Source organism: Maniola jurtina, chromosome 22, assembly GCF_905333055.1.
Source record: "Maniola jurtina chromosome 22, ilManJurt1.1, whole genome shotgun sequence".
In the NCBI taxonomy this organism is placed as follows: domain Eukaryota; kingdom Metazoa; phylum Arthropoda; class Insecta; order Lepidoptera; family Nymphalidae; genus Maniola; species Maniola jurtina.
Window position 1 is genome coordinate 1,224,879 of NC_060050.1, and position 26,299 is coordinate 1,251,177.

General features: G+C 36.2%; 3 protein-coding genes across 3 annotated transcripts in view; 2 read left to right on the top strand and 1 right to left on the bottom strand.

Moving 5' to 3' along the window:
* Positions 1-620: 620 nt before the first annotated feature.
* Positions 621-10,770, top strand: LOC123876951 (src substrate cortactin). Its single transcript, XM_045923400.1, has 12 exons — positions 621-851; positions 1,572-1,711; positions 3,117-3,203; positions 3,457-3,566; positions 3,902-4,056; positions 4,487-4,652; positions 5,597-5,718; positions 6,150-6,323; positions 6,964-7,032; positions 7,226-7,507; positions 8,684-8,860; positions 9,600-10,770. The coding sequence occupies exons 2-12, from the start codon at positions 1,572-1,574 to the stop codon at positions 9,681-9,683; spliced, it is 1,566 nt and encodes a 521-aa protein (XP_045779356.1). The 5' UTR covers positions 621-851; the 3' UTR covers positions 9,684-10,770.
* A 2,273-nt stretch (positions 10,771-13,043) lies between these two features.
* On the bottom strand, positions 13,044-15,307 carry LOC123877094 (chymotrypsin-like protease CTRL-1). The gene is made up of 3 exons (XM_045923601.1): positions 15,001-15,307; positions 13,552-14,213; positions 13,044-13,062 (listed from the first exon to the last, which is right to left on the bottom strand). Exons 1-3 carry the CDS (start codon positions 15,244-15,246, stop codon positions 13,044-13,046), a joined length of 927 nt encoding a protein of 308 aa, XP_045779557.1. The 5' UTR covers positions 15,247-15,307.
* A 7,866-nt stretch (positions 15,308-23,173) lies between these two features.
* LOC123876953 (myosuppressin-like) overlaps positions 23,174-26,299 on the top strand; it is a 36,234-nt gene continuing 33,108 nt past the window's right edge. The window contains exon 1 of the mRNA XM_045923404.1: positions 23,174-23,251. Coding sequence (XP_045779360.1) covers positions 23,241-23,251 — 11 coding nt within the window. The 5' untranslated portion in view covers positions 23,174-23,240. The remainder of the gene's footprint in view (positions 23,252-26,299) is intronic.

Sequence of the window (26,299 nt, forward strand, 5' to 3'; positions counted from 1 at the left end):
CTTAATAATAAGTACTTGTCGGCCCAAATTATTTTGTGAGTGGAAAGTAATTTGTTGAACATAAATTTTTGCAGTTGTTTTAAGTTTTACTGAAATTTTAATATCCACTGCAACATGTCAAACGACATGCCATGGAGTGCAATGAGTCCATGAGTTCATAATGAGTCACAATCATAGTCATTGTGTATCAACTACAAAAAAAAAGCGGGAAAGTGAGGCGTTATCAGGTTAAGCATGCGAAATATATACGAATTTCATACTTTTTGGGTTATGTTCGTAGCTTCATCGCTTCGTATCTTCGGACTTCATTGCACACCTCAAAAATCGATAAGGCAAATCAAACTTTACATTCACAGTTTAAAATTCAACAAATAACTACATGCTTTTTCATGTTTTTTACGATTTTAAACAGGTGGGGTAACATCATCGTACCTTTTTATAAGTTTTCGTCATAGACATACTAGTTTTCGCTAGGTACGCGTTTTCGTACTTTTTTGGGGTCTCGCCCGTTTTGGATTTGCCGCATATCATTCTTCTTCTAACATCTGGCAACCTACATACTCGTAGGTATCTACTCTTTGGTTGGTGACAACTGTCAATGTCAATTGTCAGTGTGTCAAGTGACGCATCGGCGATAGCTATTGAAATCGCTGATGATAAAAATATCATTTTTACTATCTAAAGCCTAAAACCAAGCCCTTCCTAATGATAAAATACGTTTTATAAACTAAGTGTTACATATTCGAATGTATGAAACCAGTTATGTGTTAAGTTTCACTCAGTAGAAGAAATTGGTGTATGCGTGAAAAACTACATAATTTCACGTGAATTTTAATTACCAGCCGGTTAAGGTAAGATATCTCTAATTTTCACTTACATTCTCAATTTCCTTTTACTCGAGTAAACTCCGTAGCAGCGGTTTAACAAGTAGAAAACTGGATTCATTGTTGCTCTACATTTCGATTAATTTATGATCGATTGTATTTTTCTGATGAGAATTCTTTGCTTGTTTACACCTAATTGTACCAAATAGAAAGTAAGAATTAGAAAAACTAGTCCTAATCGTTTTAATATGAAAACCATCGGTTAGGTACTTTGTAAAACGAAAGAGGAATCAGTGATAAAAACTAGGACCAATGAAAATTGACCAATAAATAGGAAATACTACATTAGGATATATTTGAATTAAGTGATTCATTTATCACATGGCGTATTAGCACCCTAATATAATAGACTTAGATTTGCTCAAGTCACAAGTATTGTTTTATAGCTAGTGTGAAGTAAGCATGCATAGGTATAGAATGGAATATAATAATTACTTCAAATAACTTTTACAAGTAGCTTTTGAACCGTCAAAATAATTTACCTTGATAAACCTGTTAAACCCGAGAAATTAATAAAATAACACTTATCTGTGACATAAACTGCCCATTTTTCTCTCTTCTTTGTTCTCTTGGCAAAGCGGAGTCCATTTTACACCTTCCTAAAATGTATCATTGCATACTTTGAGCTAACAATAATATTTTTCCCCATGGTGTGCCTAAATATGGATTTGTTTTGATTTAATATAGATGTGGAAGGCATCAACGGATGTGACTGCGCCAGCGCCTGAGGAGGCAGATGACTGGGAGACAGACCCTGACTTTGTGAACGATGTTACGGAGCAGGAGCAAAGATGGGGGCCGGGAGGAAGACATGTGGAAGCCATAGAGTAAGATTATATGCCATAGAGTAAAATTACTAGATGATGCCCGCAACTTCATCCATCTGGGTTTAATTTTTTTTAAATCCTGTAGGAACTCTTTGATTTTCCAGGATACAAGTAGTCTATGTTGTCTCTAGGATGCAAGCTTTCTCTGTACCAAGTAGATGATGCCTGCAACTGCACTTTTGTGGATTTAGGTTTTTAAAATTCCTGCCGGAACTCTTTGATTTTGTTTAATTTTCTTTGAAACCAAAAATAGCCTATATTTTTCCCCAGGATCCGTTAGCCTATATCTGTACCAGATTTCTAAGCCAGCAGACAGAAAGACACACTTTCAGATTTATAAAATAACCAATGCGACATATTATCTTTTCTATAATCCCTAGCTAGTTAAGGGATCCTTTGGCTTTATGCCATTTATTTTATTTATGTTTCATTTTACTTTATGCTTTATTGGTGTAACAATGATAATATACTTTTTTGAACAATTGAATAGGTAAAAAATGCCTGATTCAATTTAAATTACAAATAACATGCTTCCTGTATCAGTTGAAAGAGCAACAACCAATAACCGTGTTTATTTATAATTCACTTGTTAAGGAAAAATGTGGGAGTATCACCACTATGATTCACAGTTCAATTGCAGTTCAATTAATTATAACAAATTATACTTATTTATGTATGTTGTAATTTTTATTTATGTAATAAGTAGTGATTGTCTGGCGGTTAATGAGCTAGTCCTAGATACACACATTAATCATCATCATCATCGTTTTTGGTATATTGGTATTTGGTAATAACTCAAAATATTTAAAAATATTCAATTCAAAACTACTAATGCCTGGTATCCACCTAAGTGGAGCAGAGAAGAGACGTGTACAGTATAGCAATCAGATTTTTACAAGATCAGAATTTTTTTCACCTCAACTATTTTATGAAACTAATTGGTTGATTGAATATATCTTCTCTCCTCTCCTCTTAGGTGTACACTGGGCCCATGTCTGGAAACTAGGGAATTTTTATGCATATTTTTTCACAGACCAGATGATTAAAAACCTGACAAGTGTGAGTTGGTCTCACATACAAAGGGTTCCTTACCATCATACAAACACATTTATTTTTATATTAACACTGATTTTTTTGTGATGTGACCACAAATTCGGGCTTTTGGATTTTTCCCTTTACTAGTGCTATAAGACATTTCTGCTTGCCAAATTTCATGATACCGTACGCTATAGGTTTTGATTCCCTTGGCGGTGTTTGTCAGACCCGATAGATAGCGACAGATTACAAAGTGATCCTATAAAGGTGCCTTTTTTTCTTTGGGGATAAAGAATGTTAAAAAAAATCCAGAAATCTATGTTTACCGCAAATATAAACTATGGTCACCATAAACGATTTTTGTACACAGTATGGCGAAGTTAAGAGAAGAGGTATTTGAATCAGACAAGCAAGCCAAAAAGCAACAGTACGAGGCTGGACCGAAACCATCATTTGGGTAAGTGATTTTGAGTAAACTACATTTAGCCTTGCAGCATATTATATCTACGATATTATATACATTATAGATAATTTCTAAATTTTCTCTGGTCTGGTCTGGTGGGAAATGTAAAATATATTTTAGCAGCAAATACAAACATACCAAAAATATAATATTAATTTAAGAAAAACTGGACAAGCGCAAGTTGACCTCACGTAGAGGACTGTCGTATGGACCCTAAAAAGTATAAATTAGGTTTGTCTTTTCCTAGGTATGGCGGTAAATTCGGCGTACAATCAGATAGAATGGACAAATCGGCCGTTGGACACGACTATGTCGGCAAAACTGAAAAACATGTCTCGCAAAAGGATTATGCACAAGGTATGAGTATATATTAATATTTTTATTAGGCCTTCATCATATTATTTGAAAAATGTTTTCCCAACAGGTCGAAATGGCAATCAGGGTATGAGGTGATATGTGATGTCAGGTCACTAGAGAACTGCCATCTCAATAGTTTCGATAGCTGCAACATGTCGCTACTAGATGGCATTAACAGTCACTGAGTACTGATTAAAAATAGATATCCAAAATTTAATCCAGTAAAAGTAGTAAAAGTTCAAAATTACGTGTAAAAGTTTAATTAATTAAAAGAGTATTATTACTTTATTTTACCGGTTTGGTAATTTGGTTAAAATTATTATATTATTGTATAGGTTTCGGGGGTAAGTTCGGCGTGCAAACAGACAGAATGGACGCGAGCGCGGTGGGCCACGACTATGTGGGGAAGGTGGAGAAGCACGCCTCGCAGTCCGACTATGCCAAGGGCTTCGGAGGGAAGTTTGGAGTGCAGACTGACAGGGTTGATAAGGTAAGGACAAACAGAGAGAATGGACGCGATAGGGTAAAGAATTTCTAGATTCTTAATTAAACAGTTTTCTAAAATCCCAACTACTGGTTTGCACTGCATCCGCCATTTTGATTTTATGTGGTTAACTAGTGACACCGCCAGCGCTATCAAGACGAATCTGATGAATCATTTATCAAAATTGGTTGAGCCATTGGGAATTTCCAAAAATCCTGACATAATAATATATGCTTTTTCATATTTTACCGCCACGCCTTGTGGGGTTAGTATTCTTTGGACCTTATGCAGACATACGCTCACTACTCCAACTCCATACCGTCAGCGAGCGAGGTGGCATTGATGGGTCAGTCAGTTAGTCGGGACAATCTTAGTATATGTATTGAAATAGAATATCGTTGCTCTAGAATTTTATAATATTTGGATCATTTTCTAGAGCGCAGCAGGCTGGGAACACAAAGAACAGATAGAGAAACACCCATCCCAGAAGGACTACTCAGTAGGCTTTGGTGGGAAGTTCGGAGTTCAGTCCGACAGACAAGACGCGTCCGCTGCGGGCTGGGACCACCACGAGGCGCACCACACGCACGAGTCACAGAAAGGTATAGTTGTCCATGCCCACCGCTGGACACAATCAGCGCAGCAGGCTGGGAACTTTCTAGCTTGTTCTACTTATTTCTCTCTACCTGCGACTGACAACTGAATAATGTAGTGCTCCCAAATTTACGTATTATATGAATAGTTCAAACTATAAAATCCAGTTTAAGGGCGACCTTACATAAAAATCAAAAAATTTAAGATTTCAGGAGCTAAATTTACCATCATAGGAAAAACTTTCACATAATTAATCATATTTACAAAGACTACTAGGTATTTTATAGGATATATTTCGGAGAGTGTGCACAGGAACTTTTCGATCTTGTCCCCCCTTCACCATTTTACCACCGAACCGCAAGACGTCGGGCGAGTTTCCATCCTTATGTCGTCGACATTCCATCTACACGCACAAAACGTTTTGCGTCTTCATTCCTCATACGCATGGCTAAGGTTTGGAATACTCTTCCGCGATCTGTGTTTCCTACCAATTACAATCCGGGTATCTTTAAAACAAGAGTGAATAGGCACCTTCTAGGTAAACGCGTCCCATCTTAGATCACATCATCACTTTCCATCAGGTGTGATTGTGGTCAAGCGCTTACCTATAGTGAATAAAAAAAAAAAAAAAAAAGACTATTTTGAGCATTGCGTGGCTACTTATTGCAATTTGGAGTGATTTTTCTTTTTATGTTAGATCAAATAAATGGATTGTTACCAAAACTATATAAATAGATTCGTTAAAGAACATAGTTTATTTTCACATTAATGTTTGAATGAAGTTATGCTTTATTCAATACAAAAAAATTGTGTTAAACTAGCCATATAATTTGTAAAAATTGGCAACAGTTCAAAAATTATTGGAATCATCGAGGTCTGTGATGACTGATTAAATTATGAAATTATTGTGATTTGTGAATGGATTAGGTTTAAAATAATATTATTTTGATAGATTACAAAGAGGGTTTCGGCGGTAAGTTCGGCGTGCAAACAGACCGACAGGACGCGTCAGCGGTAGGGTGGGATCACCAGGAGAAAACACCCGCGCACGCCAGCCAAGTTGACCATAAAAAGGTAGGATTTAGCTATTCTTTGCCCTTACATGTTCTGTTCCCAGTGATAAAATATTGAGTCTAGTCCATAAATTAAAAAAAAAATTGCATTGCAAAGACATATTCTGATTAAATCCTGGATAGTTTATTTGTGACTAGCTGATACCCGCGACTTCGTTCGCGTGGATGTAGGTTTTTTAAAATTCCCGTGGGAACTCTTTGATTTTCCGGGATAAAAAGTAGCCTATGTGCTAATCCAGGGTATAATCTATCTCCATTCTAAATTTCAGCCCAATCCGTCCAGTAGTTTTTGCGTGAAGGATTAACAAACATACACACACACACACACACATACTAACTTTCTCCTTTATAATATTAGTGTGATGCTACATTTTTCAAGAAATACGTGCTATTTGATAAAAAATAAGGAATTTAAAAGGCAAATTTTCTCAGGGTTTCGGTGGAAAATTCGGCATACAAACAGACAGAGTGGACAAATGTGCGCACAGGTTTGACGAAGTGGAGAAGGTTGGCACCAACTACACCAAGCAGCGGCCCGACATAGGCGGCGCCAAGCCGTCCTCCATCCGAGCCAAGTTTGAGAACATGGCCAAGGAAAAAGAACAGGTAAGTCTGTAAAGCGAAGTTACCCCTTTAATATGTTGACTGGTAAAATTACCCTGGTAACGAAATTTTACGGTAAAATTCAAACATTTTACGTACTTTTTAGTTATGCGTTTTTCTCTATTTGCCCAATCGTGAGTAATGCGAGTGTGAGTGAGGTGGGTAGTGGGTACCAAGTTCTATCTCTCTCCCGCACTGCACGGACTGGCAACGTAGTGCTGACGCGCAAATAGGCTCACTTGGTCACGTAATCCTTGGCGCGCCCCTTGATGGCGCTTATGAGAGAGAGAGAGAGAGAGATAAGAGAACGCGATAGAAAGAGAGCTCTATTAAATTTTTGATCGCAGCGCTGTGCGAGCTGTAGAAAGAAAAAAAAATTGAAATTCTTTTAAAGAAAAAAAAAAACGTCTTTGTGCAGCAGAGAGACTTCTGTACCTAAAAGGTACTATAAAGTATTTTGTGATTCTAGTAAAATGTAAATTACTGGTATTTGGTAAAAAAAATATTGTGTTTGGTGTGATTTGGGGGTTAAATAGACCTCCGCAACTACTCAGAGATTTAAAAGACTTAAGTTGAAAACTACTTTTATCTAAAACTTACGATTATATGACTAGTATTTTATTAAATTATGATAACTTTTCAGGAAGCGCAGCAGTCTGTACAAAGAATAAGACAAGAAAGACAACAAATAGACAAAAGTCTATCGGAAAAGGTAAGAAAGACTTTAAATTTTGAGTTTAGTATGTTTGGGATTAAAACGGCAGGGTCTACTCAATTTCAAAGTATACATAAGGGTAGAAATGTCTAAAAATAATATGTTTACTAGCTCTCTGCATTTATAATACATATTAGTATGGAAGTATGGATTTTATAGGAAAGAAATAAAAAAACATGATTTCTTCCAGGAAAAAGAACGTCTAGCAAAAGAAAAAGCAACATCCAAGGAAGAACCCACACAACCAAAACCCGAAGAAACAAACACAACCGCACCCCAAATATACACAAACGTAAACATTAACACAAACACAACCAAAAAGACTGAAGAAAAAGTAGACGTAGTGGCTTCTTCAACAGAAGTTCCAAAAAGTCCAATTCAGGAAGTGAAACAAATCATCTTACCTGATGTTACTTTAGTTGGAGAAGGCAAAGAAGAAGAGAAGATTGACATTAAAGAAGAGAAGGAAGAAGTAAGTAGCAATTTTTAACCCCCGACCCAAAAAGAGGGGTGTTATAAGTTTGACGTGTGTATCTGTGTATCTGTGTATCTGTGTATCTGTGTATCTGTGTGTCTGTGTATCTGTGTATCTGTGTATCTGTCTGTGGCATCGTAGCGCCTAAACGAATGAACCGATTTTAATTTAGTTTTTTTTGTTTGAAAGGTGGCTTGATCGAGAGTGTTCTTAGCTATAATCCAAAAAAAAATTGTGCAGCCGTTTAAGAGTTATCAGCTCTTTTCTAGTTTTCTTGTAGAAAAGAAGGTTAGATAACCGTTAGGTTCATAATATTATGTCAATAGACAAATGTCAAGCTGTCAAGATGGATGTTGCCTTGATACATAATTATTTATTTGAAAATGATGTTTTGGAAAACTCTGATACTTTGGATCGTAGGCGCGGAATAGTCCAAGAAAATCGGTTCAGCCGTTTGAAAGTTATCAGGTCTTTTCGGTCTTTTCTAGTTACTGTAACTTCACTTGTCGGGGGTGTTATAAATTTTTAATTTACACTTGTTATACAGTCAAGTTGTTAGACAAGTAGGTAATGATTTAGGACAGTCCGAATTTTTTTTTTTAAAAGAATATTAGCCATTTTTAATCATGACTAACATTCCCTTTTCCCCTCCAACTAAGCATTAAGCTTGTGCTAGGAGTGGGTACGATAATAGTGCAACGGGTGGGGTCTGAACCGCCGACCTATCGGATTTTAGTACGCTCCTATAACCGTTGAGCTATTGAGGCTTAAGTAGGTTAGGTTAACAGTAAAATACTAGAGTATGAATATGATCAAAAAACCACAGAAGTGCCAAAAAGTCCAACACAAGACGTGAAACAGGTCATCTTACTTGATGTTGCTTTAGTTGGAGAAGGTAAGGAAGAAGTAAGAACCAATTTCTATTTAGTTATGGTGTTAGCAGGTGCTTCCCTTAACGTGGCAACCAGTCCAACACAGATTGCTTTCTATAATGAATACTCATTCGATCCTGCTCTAACTTCATAGTTTGATAATGGTAAGACTGAGATGCAAAATGTACTCCTTAGAGAAATTTCGTAGAAAATCAATGCTCTTTTGGATTACCCTAAATTTGACGAAAAGGATGGCTGCCTTAGACTTATACAAAGTTTTCAATACGTTTTTTTGTTTCAGATAACCCGTCAACCAACGATAGTGGTCTCCCCTGTGGGATGGGAGAGCGAGATGGCTGCGGAAACGGACGCGGATGACGAGGACGGCTATACCGCGCGCGCGCTCTACGACTACCAGGCGGCCGCGCCTGATGAGATATCCTTCGACCCTGACGACCTCATCACTAACATTGTTATGGTGAGTAACTGATACCCCTTTCTTTTCTCTCGTCTAGCTTTACCCAGATTAGCCAATGTAAGGTTTGTAGCTATTTACAAGTTAGGGAAACTATACAAGTATGGACTTCGTCTGTGCCGGCTCTCGCTGAAATACGCGCGGTGCCTCTTTGGAGCGCTTCCCAGTCAGTTCCACCACCAAAAAACACCAGTAAAACGCAAAAACCAGCCAATTTTAACCAAAAAACACTCCAAAAAGACACAGCACGCGCGCAGCAATCGCCAACACAGACGAAGTCCCGACTGATAACCCGTTGACTCATGATAGCGGTCTCTCCAATGGGAGAGCAAGAAATGGCTACGTGTGACGAGGACGGCTATACCGTATATTCAACATTAATTTTAAAACATTAAAGAAACCAAGTACTGTAGTTTTCAGAGTGCTGATTACGAAAATGCTATTCATTTTTAAATGCCAAATGCCGACATTACTTTTTTAAAATGCATATTGGTGTCGATATTATAAATTTCAAAATAGCAGATTAAAATGCACTGCAATTTCTCTTCTTTCGCGCACATCCATTTTATGCGACCATATTTTCAGTATCGGAACCTATATGATATAAACTATAGTTATAATTCCTAATTTCTTAATTTGCATTTTGTGACGGCACACCTTGCATTAACTACTAACCATATTTATTATAATGGTAAAATATACAGGTCTTCCATATTTATTAACTTGGTCGTTTTCCATACAGATCGACGAAGGATGGTGGCAAGGACTGTGTAAAGGTGCTTACGGACTGTTCCCAGCCAACTACGTACAATTACAGGACAAATAACTAATCTAATGACTTACATTCCTTAGGCTATTGTTAAATGTTTCGTCAAAAAAAAAAATAAGAAAGATGAAGTCAAAAAATGAAAGTATAAATATGACAAATTGTTATATTATATGTTTTTATGCGTAAACCGTTAACGAGTTATGTGAAAACAGTGTATTGTCGAGTTGTAGCTTTTAAATAGTTTTTCAAAAAGTTCGCAACACAGAATCATACGTATATCTTAAAGGTTAATTGAGAAAAAAAAACCAACTTATTTAAATATTAATCAAAAAAATTAATAAATCACCTACTATTTGGCGTGATAGCAGAAAAAAAACTTTAATATCAGTTGGGGACATGCGTCTTAGGAAAAAAACTGCGCTCATAGCAAGCATACTTCTTGAATTCTTATAATATATAGTTTAGGAAGAGATTTATAAACATATTATATTATATTAGTATCGTTAACGTAGAATAGGCTATATTATAGATAGATATATTTAGCTTATAGCTTAGAGTAAATATAAGCCAGCTGTAGAGCTCCTTACATCCATTTAATCAATCTATCTATAATTATAACTTAGCAACGTTGTTATTTGTCAAAAAAGACCAACAATCAAGTACAACTAAGTACAATTAAGTACAACTAAGTAACTTATCGATATTGGTTATTAATTATGAAGTTTGAACAATAGGAGCGGAGAAGACTTACTCCGTTGCCCCTTCATTCAGCTCTATAGCTCGCTTATAATTTATTCTAATTTCTCGTGCATAAGCACTATCAATTCTTTTTTATACCTAGGTATTGAGGAAAAATTTGTGTAAACAATCATGTATTAATTATCATTATTTAAGTATGAAATGTGGAATTGTTATAAATACAATAAGCATATTTTTTCCACTAAATAACTTTTTGTTAACTTTTTTATGTCAACTTAGTATTATTTCAGATTTATAGTTGACACATAATACTTTTTTAGCCTATGAGGCTTTAAATTACCTCATAAATGGTGCCTATTAGATTATACGGGAATCTCTAAATTCTAACGTCTAAGATTTTTGACGGCCTTCCTGGCGCAGTTCTCTTAACTCTTATTAGTGGGAGGTCCCGGGTTCGATTGCCGGTAGGGGTTTGAAATTTTTATAACTTTAAATTTTTGGTCTGGTCTGGTGGGAGGCTTCGGCCGTGGCTGGTTACCCCTCTACTGGCAAAGCTGTGCCGCAAAGCGATTTAGCGTTCCGGTACGATGCCGTGTAGAAATCAAAGGAGAATGGGTTTAACGAAAACTGTCCTTCCAGGTTAGCCCGCTTCCATTTTACCACCAGGTGAGATTGCAGTCAAGGGCTAACTTGTGTCAGAAAAAAATTCAAACTTGTAATTTAAGAGGGCTCTCTCCGTCACTCGTTTCATACAATCGTAGTTCCAATTTCATTTAAATATTAAGCAACCAAAGTCCACGAAATATTGCAGACATATTTTAGAAACTAATATCTATGTCTGTGGTATTCTAGATTTCTGTTAAAATATTCGGTTTCAAAGTTACGCGGTCTTAAAAATTTTCATACAAATCTTTGAGCCCCTGTAATTTTAAAACTACATATTTTTAGAAAAATCTAAAACACCACAGACACAGATATTAGTTTCTAAAACATGTCTGCAAAATTTCATGTACTTTGGTTGCTTAATATTCAAATGAAATTGGAACTACGATTGTATGAAACGAGTGACGGAGAGAGCCCTGTTAAGGTTAATCGAATAGGCACCAAAGACTTTCTTTGCATTTTTGATATAGGTTTATAAACTGTTGATCCAATATAATCAAATCATTATGCCATTTTTATCATGTTTACTGGTTTTGCTCATTATTATATTAAGTCTGATTTTTCAAACCTTAAGGCCCTATATACACGAGAGCTTTTTTAACGTCCGTTAAAAAAGCGTCCAAATAGAACTAATGTATTCCCAAATTCACATGTTTACTTGACGTAAAAAAGCGTTGACGTGTGAACCAGATGTGGATGCTACGACGATGTACGACCGGTTCGTTTGCAAAAAATTGGTTGTCTGTAAAGTCGGTTTACTGACGATAGTTGAACGTGACAATAAAGGCCGATTGTGCTTCTTTGTCGCTCGTTCCTCGCTCTCGCTTGTACTTCAAGCCTTACATGGAACGCCTCAGAGCGAGGTAACGCCGCATGAGTCATGTTTTTTCGTGCGTGCAGCCGGCTCTATCGAATTATAAGACGTTGTCACGTCAAAATAAAAGGCGTTGTTTTACTGTATTTAGGTATTCACTCTGTGGTTAAACATTGGAAAATCGGCCCATGATAAAATCTACTTTAGCATTTAATGATGTTTTCAATAAGCTTGTCTTAATTTTTTACTAAAATTAGCTTAAGTAAGATTGATTTAGGAGCATTTCTCTGTATATTTGATATTTTTTTGTATTATAATCTTAAGGAAAAATAAAAATAGATAGATTCGCTCGTGTATGTGGTGCTATGCAATGAAATAGCAAAGCAAAGCAGTAGAATTTGTCATGAAATTGATAGAAGGCGCAAAGTAACGGAATGGGGATGATGCCTATGTCAAAAATAAATTACTTCTTGGTAATTATTAAATAGGGTGTCTTCCAAAACTCGTAAAATCTACGTTCGATGCATTTATTAGTTTGCTAACTATTTTAAAATATCGATTTGTAAAAAAAGTACGTCAAATGTGTATGACGTCACACCTGTGAATTTCATGGAAGCTCTCTTAGCCTTAATTCGCACGAGCGAAAAAAAAGCGTTGCGTTAAAACCCGGCGTTGCGCTGACAATACAACAGTGCGCGATAAAAAAGCGTTGACGTGTGAACAGATCCTTGGGACTGCATTTGTTCTATTTGAACGCTTTTTTAATGAGCGTTAAAAAAGCGTTCAAATAGAGCGTTTTGACGTTTGATAAAAAGTCGCTAATTTGACTGGTAGTCATCATCCCTATTTCGGATCTATGCATCTATTGCGGATCTATGCGTGCGTGTATAAGTGGTTTTATAACTATAAATATAATCTTATGACGACACATATGAAATGTAACCTCAATTTAAGGAATTAACGATTAATAGTATGTATTAATAAATAGTAATAATAAAATGTATTAGTGTATATTATTCGGTCGTACGCAAATCTCTTAACTAAATTGAGGGAGCTATAACTAGTGATGTCCTTTTCTATAAGGAGTATTGTGAATAGGATGCAATACTTTAGATCTATCGATTGACGGCGGTTAATAAGCAATCAATCTGTAATCTGCCGATAACTTATCAATAATTACAGATGGATTAATTAGAATTTTTGTCAGTTAGTTGAGGAATTTACGTACAACCTGTTATGCACTAGTTTGTACTGTATTGCCTAAATATAAGAATTTTACGAACAATTTATTTTATTAAGACATTTAAATGCTGTTTTAAAAACATTTTATAAAATCAATATAAAATATGGATTAATAAACGTTGAAAATGTTTAACATTTTGGTATTTTATTTGCTTGACTTTAACCCCATCTCTTTTGGACACGTACAATCCATATATGTACATTATGGATATACATAAACATAGACGTACAGATTAATTTTTATTTAAACTTTTTGATTTTTTCACGTTTTGTGATTTACAGTTACAAACCAATAAAAATAATCTTATTTCGTAGACCGTTACGAACCAAAGGAACCAGCAGCCGCAGAACACTTCGATAACATACCGTATTGGTACGATATTGTATCGATCTCGTATCGAAATCTTTTAATCGTGCAATCGGTTTAAGGATACGATTCGATAAAAAAATTTATTTAATAAATAATAATAAAATTTATAAAAAACAATTAATAAGTATATTAAAATTAATAATGTAATCAAAAAATTACATTCAAACAACACAGTTTTGTCTCCACTCCTAGCTATCCAATCCTTATATGCCGACACCCTTGTAAAAATCGTTGTTTTATCAAAATTCTTCCCGCTTACAACTCCGACTAGCAAGTCCCTGTTAGGCTTTTCTTTGGGGTCCAAAGTGCCCTTGCAAACTAAGGGTCCGCCAGAATCTCCTCTCGAAACATCTGATATTGAGGAGTCTGAACAAATAAACGAATTCATATTCATTTCCCAGATCATTGAGCACTTCCATTTTGACAAAGTGTTGATCCTTGCTATAAGTAAAATAGGCGAAATTCTGCTCTTCGAATTATGGCCAATTCTCCCAAAACCAGCCGTCATACATGTATGTGTATAGTCAGTATTTTTAGAAGCGGTAATTACGAAGTCGACGTTGTTAGTAAATTTTAAAGGGGCGTTTAGAAATACAAGCGCTATATCGTTTAGGGGGAAATTGAAGTTGTTGTGTAGGATGACTCTGTTGATTTTTCTCCACTGGTTGATGATGTTGGTTTCCGTGTCGCCTGAGTGAGTGATGTCGGTGCGCAGGTTGCCGGCCACTATGCGAAGGATGGATGGGTTTTTCTTGTAGTAGAAGTCTTGGCTTTCGAAGCAGTGCGCTGCTGTGAGCACCTAGAATCATACTTGTCATTATACTTAAATGGGAAAGTTTGTTGGTTTGTCCTTCAATCATATCGCAATGGAGCATTCATGTGGATAGTTAAAGACCAGGACAGTGAGAGATCCCGGAAAATCAAATAGTTCTCCCGCGGTTTTAAAAAATCTAAAACCACGCGGAGAAAGTCGCGATCATCAGCTAGCAGATTTTTTTATAACAACTTGAAATCCTCCATCTAGCTAGAGTACACGACAGGTCGAGATGGCTATCGGGGAAGTAGGCAGGAGGGACGCCCCGCACACCCGCACCCGTTACCTGCGCTATTCCGCACCGGGTTAGCGCGGGGGCCGTGCGGGTGTGCGGGGCGTCCCCACCCCGATTGCCATCTCGACCTGTCACGTATTATATCTATCGTCGTCGGTAACAGGTAGACGTCCACAGCTGGACATAGATCTATTGTACGGACCTGGGACTTCCACACGCCACGATTTTTCGCGCGCCCGCCGCCTGAATCCAACGACTTCCACTCGTTGGTCCACCTAATGGTGAGTCTGCCATCGCATGCGCGTTCTAGTGTGAGGTTGACATACTAGCACCTTGTCTCCAACGTGTATGGAAAAACGCTTACAGGCTGATGGATTAGATTGGATTGGATTGGATGTACCTACTTAGGTTCGTAATTTGCGACTGGTTCAGAACTTTTTCTATCAGAGATCTAGCAATCAGTGGATGGGTTACAGCCTAGGTACGGGTGACAACTTTTTAGTTCTTAAGAAATAATTTAAAAGACAGAAGGTTCACCTTATTCTGAGCTATGATGCTCCCACCGCATAGATTTTTCCACACAATCCTTTGATCACCGATCCTTAGTATGGGCTCCTTTATCGAGACTAGATAAGGCACTTGGCCCGTCGCCGCCGGTTCCCCGTTCACGACCGTCGGCTTCACGTAATATTTGGAATACTTCAACGTGGTTATCACGCGTTTATCCGGCTCGCACGTTGCCAAGAAGATAACAAACCAAATAACAAATAATTTAGAAAACATTCAAGATTTGATTTATTGGTTATAAACAAACCGTCATTTATTTCAGAGTTTTGAATTTTTGGCGGTGACTTTTTTTTTTTAGCTCCTCTCTACCATCTCTCTACCTACACCTTACACAGACTAGGTACCTACATATTTTGATAGCTTGATAGCATAGGCATAGAGTTAAAAATAGAGGTATTCATACGATTGTTCACACTTCACTCGCTTTGTTAGATTTAGCAAGGATTTAGCATGGTAAACCCGAAGAGATTGAATTTAATTATTTAAAAAAGTTTCAATAACTTCCCTGGTGCAGCGCTTCTCTTGGCCTGCTAATGGTTTTCTTCTTTTCTTGTTTGGTGGCTTTTTGTAGTGCCAGCCTAGCACAATGCACTTCGCCAGTGTCGAGTAGCTTAAGGGAGGCATATACTTAGGAGATTGGTCGGTAAAAATGTGTCAATTTTCTGAGTACCGTTCTATAATAGGAGAACCATAGATTTACGAATGTTAGCGAAAATTCGTAAGTCTATGAGGAGAACACTAAAATACTTTATAAAGGTCCTTACCTTTAAAGCATATAATATATGAATCTACTGTAAGTAGTTTATTTTCAGTTTTAAAATCTAAGTAAATAAATACAGGAATAAAAATATTGGTACTTAGTCGAAAGGTTAATTAATGAAAGCTCAATGTAGGTAGGTACTCGTGATATTGAAAGACCGTTAATTAAGTATACTTAATAATCAGTTCAAGAATTATAAGGGCAAATATTTTCAAACAAATGAGACTATCGTCAAAGGCGATTGAGATGGGGGACTACCTATCTAGTGTCTACATAAGTAGGTATAAGAACGTTTTCGCTTAGATTATCAAAATATAAAATACTCATGATGTCTACATGTTTAAAATATAAGGCTTCTTGAAAACGACTTCGTATATTATAACCAGGCCAGGGGGTCACTCAGTAGAGTCCCGTTAAGAGGCATGAGACGGGCCTGCCCGCGAAATTCAAATTTAATTTGGTTTTTCGCATTTTTTAAACTAATACGACAACGTAGGCTTATGGCATTTTCAATTGCGACAATGGCAGTAGGTACCTATCATCCTCACAGGTTTATATAAAAATCTTTACTTGAAAGGGTCCAGGTTAAGAAATTAGCTGTAGTATCGACTAATTCTGACACATTAGTCGATACTAGAGCTAATTTCTTAGAATAATAAAATTTCGCAGATAGGTAGGTCCTAATAGCTCAAGAAAAGGAAAAAATCCGATCACTGTGAATTTGTGGTTAGGTACATCAAAAAAAAAAATAAAAAAATTAAATGTGTTCACGAAAAAAATAATTTACCAAATGTAATGTTCTATATAAAAGGGTACGGAACCTTTCATGTGCGAGTCTGACTCGCCGATTTTTGAAAAATCTTTAAAAGGAACGACTGAGGTCCTAGTAGCTATAACTTCACAAGTTTTGCGTTTAGTCAAAACCCAGAGGAATATAAGAGACTACAAGTGTAAATTAAAAATTTTCAACACCCCCGACAAATCATTTTCAAATAAATAATTATGTATATCTAGGCAACGTCCATCTTGACAGCTTGACATTTGTCAATTGACACTTGAATATTATGAACCTAAGGGTTATCTAACCTTCTTTTCTACAAGAAAACTAGAAAATAGCTGATAACTTTTAAACGGCTGAACCAATTTTTTTGGATTATAGCTAAGAACACTCTCGATCAAGCCACCTTTCAAACAAAAAAAAGTAAATTAAAATCGGTTCATTCGTTTAGGCGCTACGATGCCACAGACAGATACACAGATACACAAATACACAGATACACAGACACACAGATACACAGATACACACGTCAAACTTATAACACCCCTCTTTTTGGGTCGGGGGTTAATAAAACTATGAACAGTGTAAGTTTCTAAAATCTACCTAGATACCGTTAGCGTAGATAGTTAATGCCTTTTTCATTTTAATTAATATAAAATGCGAGTTCATCTTGACCGGTCTGTTATTATAAGTTAAATGCGTTTTTCTGTAGAAATGAAATAATAATACCTATTAACACAATCTATAATGATACTTTATGCTAATTATTATTATTCTACTTCGAATAAGTAGAACATTCCATCTACACGCACGAAACGTTTTGCGTCTTCATTCCTCATACGCATGGCCAAGGTTTGGAATACCTACTCTCCCGCGATCTGTGTTTCCTACCAATTACAATCCGGGTATCTTTAAAACAAGAGTGAATAGGCACCTTCTAGGTAAACGCGTCCCATCTTAGACCACATCATCACTTTCCATCAGGTGTGATTGTGGTCAAGCGCTTGCCTATGAATAAAAAAAAAACATGATTCAACTGACTTCAAAAAAGGATGAGATTCTCATTTCTTAGTTGGTTTTCTGATACGAGGGGAAGTATAGGCTACTTTTTATCCCGGAAAACCAAAGGGATTCTTAGAGGCCCATTCGCTTAACCGATTTATACCTAATGTTTGGTACAGTGGTAGCTTGAATCCCGGAAATTGATACCGGCAACTTTTATCCCGGGAAATCAGTCCCCACGGGATTTATTAAAAACTTAAATTCACGCGGACGAAATCTCGGGCATTATCCAGTATGGATTATTATAAGGTATATATAATGGGAAAGTGTGTCTGTCTGTCTGTCTGCTACCTTTTCACGGCCCAACAGTTTAACTGATTCTGACGGGTACAGGGTTAGCTTTTATCCCGGGGACGGACATAGGCTACTTTTTATCCCGGAAAATCAAACAGTTCCCACGGGATCTTTAAAAACCTAAATCCACGCGGAAGAAGTCGCGGGCATCCTATAATCTTTTATAGTATGTAACCACTGGGCTTCATAACTTCAATACATAATGGAACAGGAGATGTTGAATACATTTGATATCACACACGATTACACACACAAATTGTTTTGAATATTTTTGTATAAAGATGAACTATTTGTCATACATTACATACATTTTAGGGTTAAACGGCTAAGGCTGGGTCTACATTTGTACCATTAAGGGCAAAGGCCTTAGAACAAGTGTTCATCTGTCTACCCTTTCCTATCTATCTACGCAACAAGGTGTATTTTAGTTAAGTAAAACACACACAAGGTTTAAGTGAGTTCAACTTAAACTAGATCAAGATATACTTTGGTCACAAATAAGTAAACAGGCTATTTAATATTACAGTTTTATAAGAGAAAAAAGATATGTAAGCCACCAAAAGTGCGTGTCATAATAACAAATATTTGCTATATTACACATTTCAACAAGATTTAAGAATGCATTTAATATATCGGGTGTGAGGAAATATTCATCTCTTTATTGGCAACATTCATACTTCATAACTTCAGTGTATTTGCAATATTAAATTCATTCCGTGATTCCATAGAAAATATGAAACGTGATTTATGAAAATACTAGCTAATGCCCGCGATTTCGTCCGATTTAGGTTTTTAAATAATATGCCTGTATGAACTGTTTGATTTTCCGTGATTAAAAAGTTTAAAAAGTCTATATCCGTCTCTAGAATACAAGCTATCTCTGTACTAAACTTCATCAATTTCAGTTAAATAGACGGACCGTGAAAATATAACAGACAGACAGACACTTTCAAATTAAAAATAGAAAGATAGAAAAATACTTTATTGCACACTAGATAGAGAATGCATGAAATATAGCTAGCTTAAAACTATGTATGCAAAGGCGGCCTTATTGCTTAAAGAGTAATCTCCACCAGGAAACCTTTGGTGAGAGGAGTGACTAAGAAGGTGTGTAGGGTAGTTAAAATAATAATGCACCGGTACCACGTACCACGTACCACGTACTTACAACTCGACAAAGTAGGTAGGTAAGTGTCTATAGAGCGTACTTTGACTTTGCTCAGATTTAAGCTACAGTTAAAACGAGACAGACTTATGCCAGCGGTATAACGCTGTCTCGTTTTAACAGTGTCTTAAGTCAGAGCAAAGTCAAAGTGCTCTCTATAGATCTCATGATAAGCAAACTATGTAAAAACCGTAATCAACTTGCGACACCTACGCTCCGCCTCGGGAAAGTCCAAAAGTCATTTGTGGGAATCGAATGGGTATACATAACCTTTTATAATTAGTTTCCGCGATCTATTTTGGACTAGCCTTTACACAAGTTTAAAAAGTATAGTCCTGAAAAAAGCATATAACACAATCGAACATTATGTGAATGATACAAGAGCATGGATTTGACCTGCAGCTCGCTCCAGCAATGCGTGGGACTGGAATTACTTTTATATATGGCATAATACTGTAAATCAAATCTTTAAAAAGATCAACCGCCGAGTTTCTTGTGTGTTCTTCTCGGTAGGAAACGTATTCCGAACCAGTGGCAGATGCTTTTGACTATTCAAAAGTATTTGTAATTAAATAAAAGACATTTTTTTTTTTTGATATGATAGTTGACACAGAGCAAATATGGCGAGACTTTTCTCAAATTGTACGCACTATACATTAACGACGCTGTTATGTTAACAATCAGTTATTAGTTAATGATAACAACAAGTTAATGGAATAGTGACAGAGACATGTCGAGTGGTCGTGTCGCTTGAGCAACCTACTGGCGCGAGTGGAAAACAATCACTTCCTGTGATAAGCGGTGACATCGATATACTTTGATGTTACGTCATAAACCCAGATTGACATTCATCATGACGTTGTATAGAAGCATGCTTGAAGCAGGCTTTAGTTTGCGGAATTCCATGATATATAAGGAACCAAAAGCTTAATTTGCTATAACCCGCTAAACCAGACAATCTGTATGGTGCAACATGCAGCATGCGATATGCACCGCCCGCCCTCCCACTGTTAAACATGCAGGAAAATCCAACCACCAAACAAGCAATACGCACCCACCACCACCAGAATCGTAAAGAATTGCAAAGATTTGCAAATGTGCATTCAAAATTCAAAATATTTTTATTCAATTAGATTTTTACGAGTACTTTTTAATAGTCAAGAGCATCTACCACTGGTTCGGGATGCCATTGTAAGGTCGACATCTCCTGAGGATGTTCCGGTGTCGGGGCGGTTAGCTTTTCCTGCATGTTTAGCAGTGGGGGGCGGGCGGTGTATATCGCATGCTGCATGTTGCACCATACAGATTGTCTGGTTTAGCGGATTATAGCAAATTAAGCACCTTGTATTCCTTCATCATGACGTCAAAAACATTTCATCATAATCATCATTGTCAACCGATAAACGTAACAGATAGGCCTCTTGCAAGGACTTTCACACGCCACAGCCTTGTGTTCCTCACATCGGATAGCGCAACGTTGGGAGACCCCCACCGAACAGATGACATCAAACGCTGAGTCGCAGGGAGTTGCTGAGTTTAATTTTATTAACAGGGCTCTCTCCGTCACTCGTTTCATACAATCGTAGTTCCAATTTCATTTGAATATTAAGCAACCAAAGTCCATGAAATTTCGCAGACATATTCTAGAAACTAATATCTGTATCTGTGGTGTTTTAGATTGTATGAAACGAGTGACGGAGAGAGCCCTCTTAAGTTAAGCTAAGTTTAATGATGATAATGATGATAAACCATCAATAAAGTAACACTTTCTAACAATTAGTCAATTATTCTTCCCAAAATTATTATGAAAAGCTTGACGACTCGTTTTGGGCGTTGTAATTATGCAATTAACTTGAACAAAGTGTAATTTGGTTAGTATGTACTAGTATTAAATTAAAGCACATTACTATGCATTAGGTCAACTCTGCGGTGCATTAAATTTTAAACTTGTCCCGTTGAACGTGCCGTATTTTATAAACCAACTGTTGACTAATTACCAAGAGTTTGGGCTCTTGCAAAATGTGGGGGTGATCTTCCAAAATATAAAGTTTTGTTATAAACACTGGTGTCGAGTTTTTTTACACACGTTTCATTGCTTTCCTAATAGTAAATAGGGAAGGAATGAAAATGTATATTGTACTACAGGATGCCCGCGGCTTCACCCGCGTGGATATCAGTTTTTTTAAATCCCATAGGAACTCTTGAATTTTCCGGGATAAAAAGTAGCCTATGTCCTTCCCCGGGATGTATCCGAAGTCTGTACCAAATTTCATTAAGATCGGCTCAGTGGTTGGGCCGTGAAAACGTAGCAAACAGATAGACAGACAGACAGACACACTTTCGCATTTATAATATTAGTAGGATTATAATATGATAATATGTAGGTATTACGATTAAAAGTACCTGCAATTTTTCAATTTCACTGATCGCCATTCATTTGCAGCTACTCGTTGAAGACTTCCGTCCTCCATCTTCGAAACTATTAATCAAATATTCACTTTTACATGAGGCCTACCTGACAGTGCAGAACATACTACGTTACTTTGTATGGAAGTAAATTATGAGACTGGTCTCTTGTACGTCCTTTTTTAACTCTTTTTGCAAAATTCCCAGAAAATGTCGAAGATTATCGAAAAAGTGTCTATTACACCTACCTGTAGACCATTACAAATGTCTCCACGGTCCCCCAACAAATAAAGCGGGGGTTCTATTTCAAAATGAATCGAAATTGAGACAAATGACACGCGCGTGCGCTCCGACTTTGGATTGAATCCGTGTAAACTGTAATCATTGTAATAGGCCGAGAGGTGCCGGGAAATGGGAAAGGTGTGCTTGATTAATGATTTTATCAAAGTATACTACTGTCAAACTATTGGGTCTAGTACAAAGAATTTTTAAGAGGGCTCTATCCGTCACTCGTTTCAACTCGTTTCATACAATCGTAGTTCCAATTTCATTTGAATATTAAGCAACCAAAGTCCATGAAATTTTGCAGACATATTCTAGAAACTAATATCTATGTCTGTGGTTTTCCAGATTTTTGTTAAAATATTCGGTTTCAAAGTTACGCGGTCTTGAAAATTTCATACAAATCTTTGAGCCCCCGTAATTTTAAAACTACATATTTTTAGAAAAATCTAAAACACCACAGACACAGATATTAGTTTCTAGAATATGTCTGCAAAATTTCATGGACTTTGGTTGCTTAATATTCAAATGAAATTGGAACTACGATTGTATGAAACGAGTGACGGAGAGAGCCCTGTTAAGTACTCTAATAGTAAGTGTTATTATATGGCATATCCATGGTCTAGTAACTTAAGATTTACTTATAAGTTTCTTTCTATAACTTAGAAATTTTATTAGCCAAGTCGTTATGAATAGACTAATATTATAATTTTGTAAGTTTAGGTTTAACATTTTTGGTTTGAGGTTGCATACCTACTTGGTACAGAATCATGCTGTTATATGGCTTATTAATGGCATAAGTAATTGGCTGAATAGCTCTAGAGCTACATGAAAATATGAAATAAATGAGATTAATCGCAAATTAATTGGTCTTAATATACCTTCATCTTATAAATGTACCCAATCATAAAAGGTCATTAAACTGGGCTAAAAAATTACGTACAAAAAACGTTTTTTTTTAGATTTCTTTATTTCTGCTTAGGCATGAGCTCCTATAATATCTATGTTCCTTATATCAAAAACACTTTCAGGATCTCAAACGCGCCCTAGTCTAAGAAACAGTCCACGACAAATTCAGTCGGGTTATCTTTATAAACTGGGCATTAATTAATTATCACCACTATAACATCTTACAAATCCAACAACTGACTTTCAAAAAGTGTGAATATTACCTATTTGAATAAATGATTTGAATTTTGAATTGTATTGTTAATTTATGTCTGCATAATTTTATTGCGATTTAAATGTTTAGTAAAATCCAATACCTGGAAACCCACTAATCTTTTCACACCTACTACTAAAAAACCGCATACGTAAATGCCACAGTCTTTACTTACGTATCATCTGGGCGGTCCGTAGCCGTAGGGCGGGCGGGACCGCCCAGCATATAAGCCGTGGTAGAGCGCGCTACGCCGTACTCTGCCCCAGTGGTTCGTAGCGCACGATCGTAGAACACCGTAGCAATGGCATTCGGGTAAGTCGTAGACGTAGCAAGTTTTTTTTTAAATTTCATGTCTGTTTTTATTTAGGTCTATATTCCCGTTTTAAGTTAAAGTGGAAATAACTTAGTGCACTTATTAACTTTTTAAAAACTTTTATTAATGAAATTTTATTTATTAGGGCTAAATTAGGTATAAAACTAAGTAAAGATAAATTTTTCATTCTACTTTAACCTCTTTAATTTTTTTATTAGTAATTTTAAGCACTTATAGCACTTATCCAAGCAAATATCAAAATATTTCAATAATAGTTTCGAAATCTTTAGGAATTTTATTACCTACGTACCTACTATTTAATATTATATCAGAATATCAAAAAATATTTAGGGTGTATTTTGGAAAGCTTAAGAAAGTTAATATTCTTTAGGGGGTTATTTAGGGGGGGGGGGGGGGGGGCTGTTTGTAAACTAAAGTAGGATATTTTAAGGTGCTGAAAGTCTCTTTTTGATAGTCAACGTTTGGAATTCAATTTATCAACTCGGACTGTGTCTAACGACGGTTTTTTTTAGCCATTAGCCACTTTTAAACTTTTTCCTCTCGTCTAAATACATAGTTCTAAAACTTTTTATTTGACATTTCATGTTTGAGATTTTATTTACGGCAGTGGAAGAGCCCAGAGGGCTCTCTCCGTCACTCGTTTCCACTCGTTTCATACAATCGTAGTTCCAATTTCATTTGAATACTAAGCAACCTAAGTCCATGAAATTTTGCAGACATATTCTAGAAACTAATATCTATGTCTGTGGTTTTCCAGATTTCTGTTAAAATATTCGGTTTCAAAGTTACGCGGTCTTAAAATTTTCATACAAATCTTGGAGCCCCTGTAATTTTAAAACTATATATTTTTAGAAAAATCTAAAACACCACAGACACAGATATTAGTTTCTAGAATATGTCTGCAAAATTTCATGGACTTTGGTTGCTTAATATTCAAATGAAATTGGAACTACGATTGTATGAAACGAGTGGAAACGAGTGACGGAGAGAGCCCTGTTAAATCAGAAATAAAATGAATGGAATTATTGGTTTATAAGTTAAACTAGCTAACTAACCCAGCTTCTCTCATGTGGATTTTTCGAAAATAATCACTGAGGCTTTGGAGTTTCCAAAAATGTTGGAACACTTATGCCTTCATTTTCGACCATAAGGCCAAAGATAATTTTTTGCACAAATCCATGAAGTACTCTCTACCTCATGGTGCTGTATAAGATCAGTAAGGATTTTGTGTAGCACTATTTTCTATTCTGATTTCGATTTCAAAACTTGTGCCAAAACTTTCACAAAAAAAGTCTGAAAAAGCTTTTTGCCTAAAAACTCTGCTTCTAAGCATATTTGACGCATTGTTTGCTACTTCAGTAAACTTCTAAACTTTAGTGTTTGGGACACGTTACATTATATTCACATAGTTTAGTTAAGTTTCGCTTGTAGTCACATAGTTTTACTCGTATTAAAACACCATACCCATATTAAAACGTAATATGGGTTGTGTTTTAATCTTACTAAACTTATTTCTCTAATATAACAAATCTCATTTTAATATTAATTTTTAATACATATACCTCTTTAACTTTGTATTATAAAATAAAAAAGTATTTTTTGCCAAACACATAAAAAACTGGTCAAGTACAAGTTGGACTCGCACTCGAAGGGTTCCGTACCATCGTACAAGATATAACACTTTTTTTATTTGCATGGTGGCCATTTTGAAATTTCTGTTTATAGCGGCAATAGAAATACATGTCTATAAAAACTTCAACTCTCTACCTATTATGGGTTCATGAAATACAAGCCCACAGACAGACAGATAGAAAGGCGGATGGAAAAACGGACGAATGAACAACTGAGGTTTAGTAAAAGGGTCTCGTTGGCACCCTTCGGTTACGGGACCCTAAATATGTGAAATGTTCCGTACGCATCACTGCTTATCTTGCTGAATCTCGTAAGATTTTCGCGAGCAACACAATAATATATATCCGCAGGTTCATAATGAGATTAAAAAGGGAAAAGTGAAAATACACGATATGCAAATATCTTCTCCTAAAACGTTACGTAGACGTAGATTTACGATATTACATAAGTATTCCAAAAAAAAATTATAACACCCCCAACAAGTGAAGGTTACAGTAACTAGAAAAGACTGATAACTTTCAAACGGCTGAACCGATTTTCTTGGATTATAGCTAAGAACACTCTCGATCAAGCCACCTTTCAAACAAAAAAAGCTAAATTAAAATCGTTCATTAGTTTAGGACCTACGATGCCACAGACAGATACACAGATACACACGTCAAACTTATAACACCCCTCTTTTTGGGTCGGGGGTTAAAAATCAAATTTTTGAAAAGAGCAACCGCCGAGTTTCTCGCTGGTTCTTCTTGGTATAAAAGCATTCTGAACCAGCTGTGGATGCATTTGACGATCCAATAGTACCTACTACTTGTAAAAGCCTATATTTTAAATAGAAATATAGTCTTTTCTTTTTTTAATAGAACTTAAAATGAGACTTGGCAGGTCATATTGTGTGCCGTAGTATACTACGGCACACAATACTAGTGGGCAAAATTTTACTTCTGGACTTATGGAGTCCAGAAATCAAATTTTGCCCACAAATCATCACCAGGTGTGAGATGCCGAGACAATGATGTTTTTGATGAATTAGACAAAATAATTAGGTGCCCCAAAGAGGCGTAGAATCGAAAGTTGTTGAAAAATTGGAGAGAGTTCTTTGCCCAGTCGTGGGACGGTAGATACAGACTAATTTAAATTAGAATAAGTAGATAAGAAATAATTTGACCCGAGACCTCATAGGACAATTTTATTATTAAAAACAAAAATCTATTAAAAGTATGCTCCTGGAAAAAGCCTATTATACAATCGAAGATTATGTTAATGCTAAAAAATTTAGATTTGACTCGCTCCAGCAATTCGCGGGGCTACAATCACTTGTGTAGAATGGCATATTATTGTAAATTGAACACTTGAAAAGATCAACTGCCGAGTTTCTTGCTGGTTCTTCTCGGCAG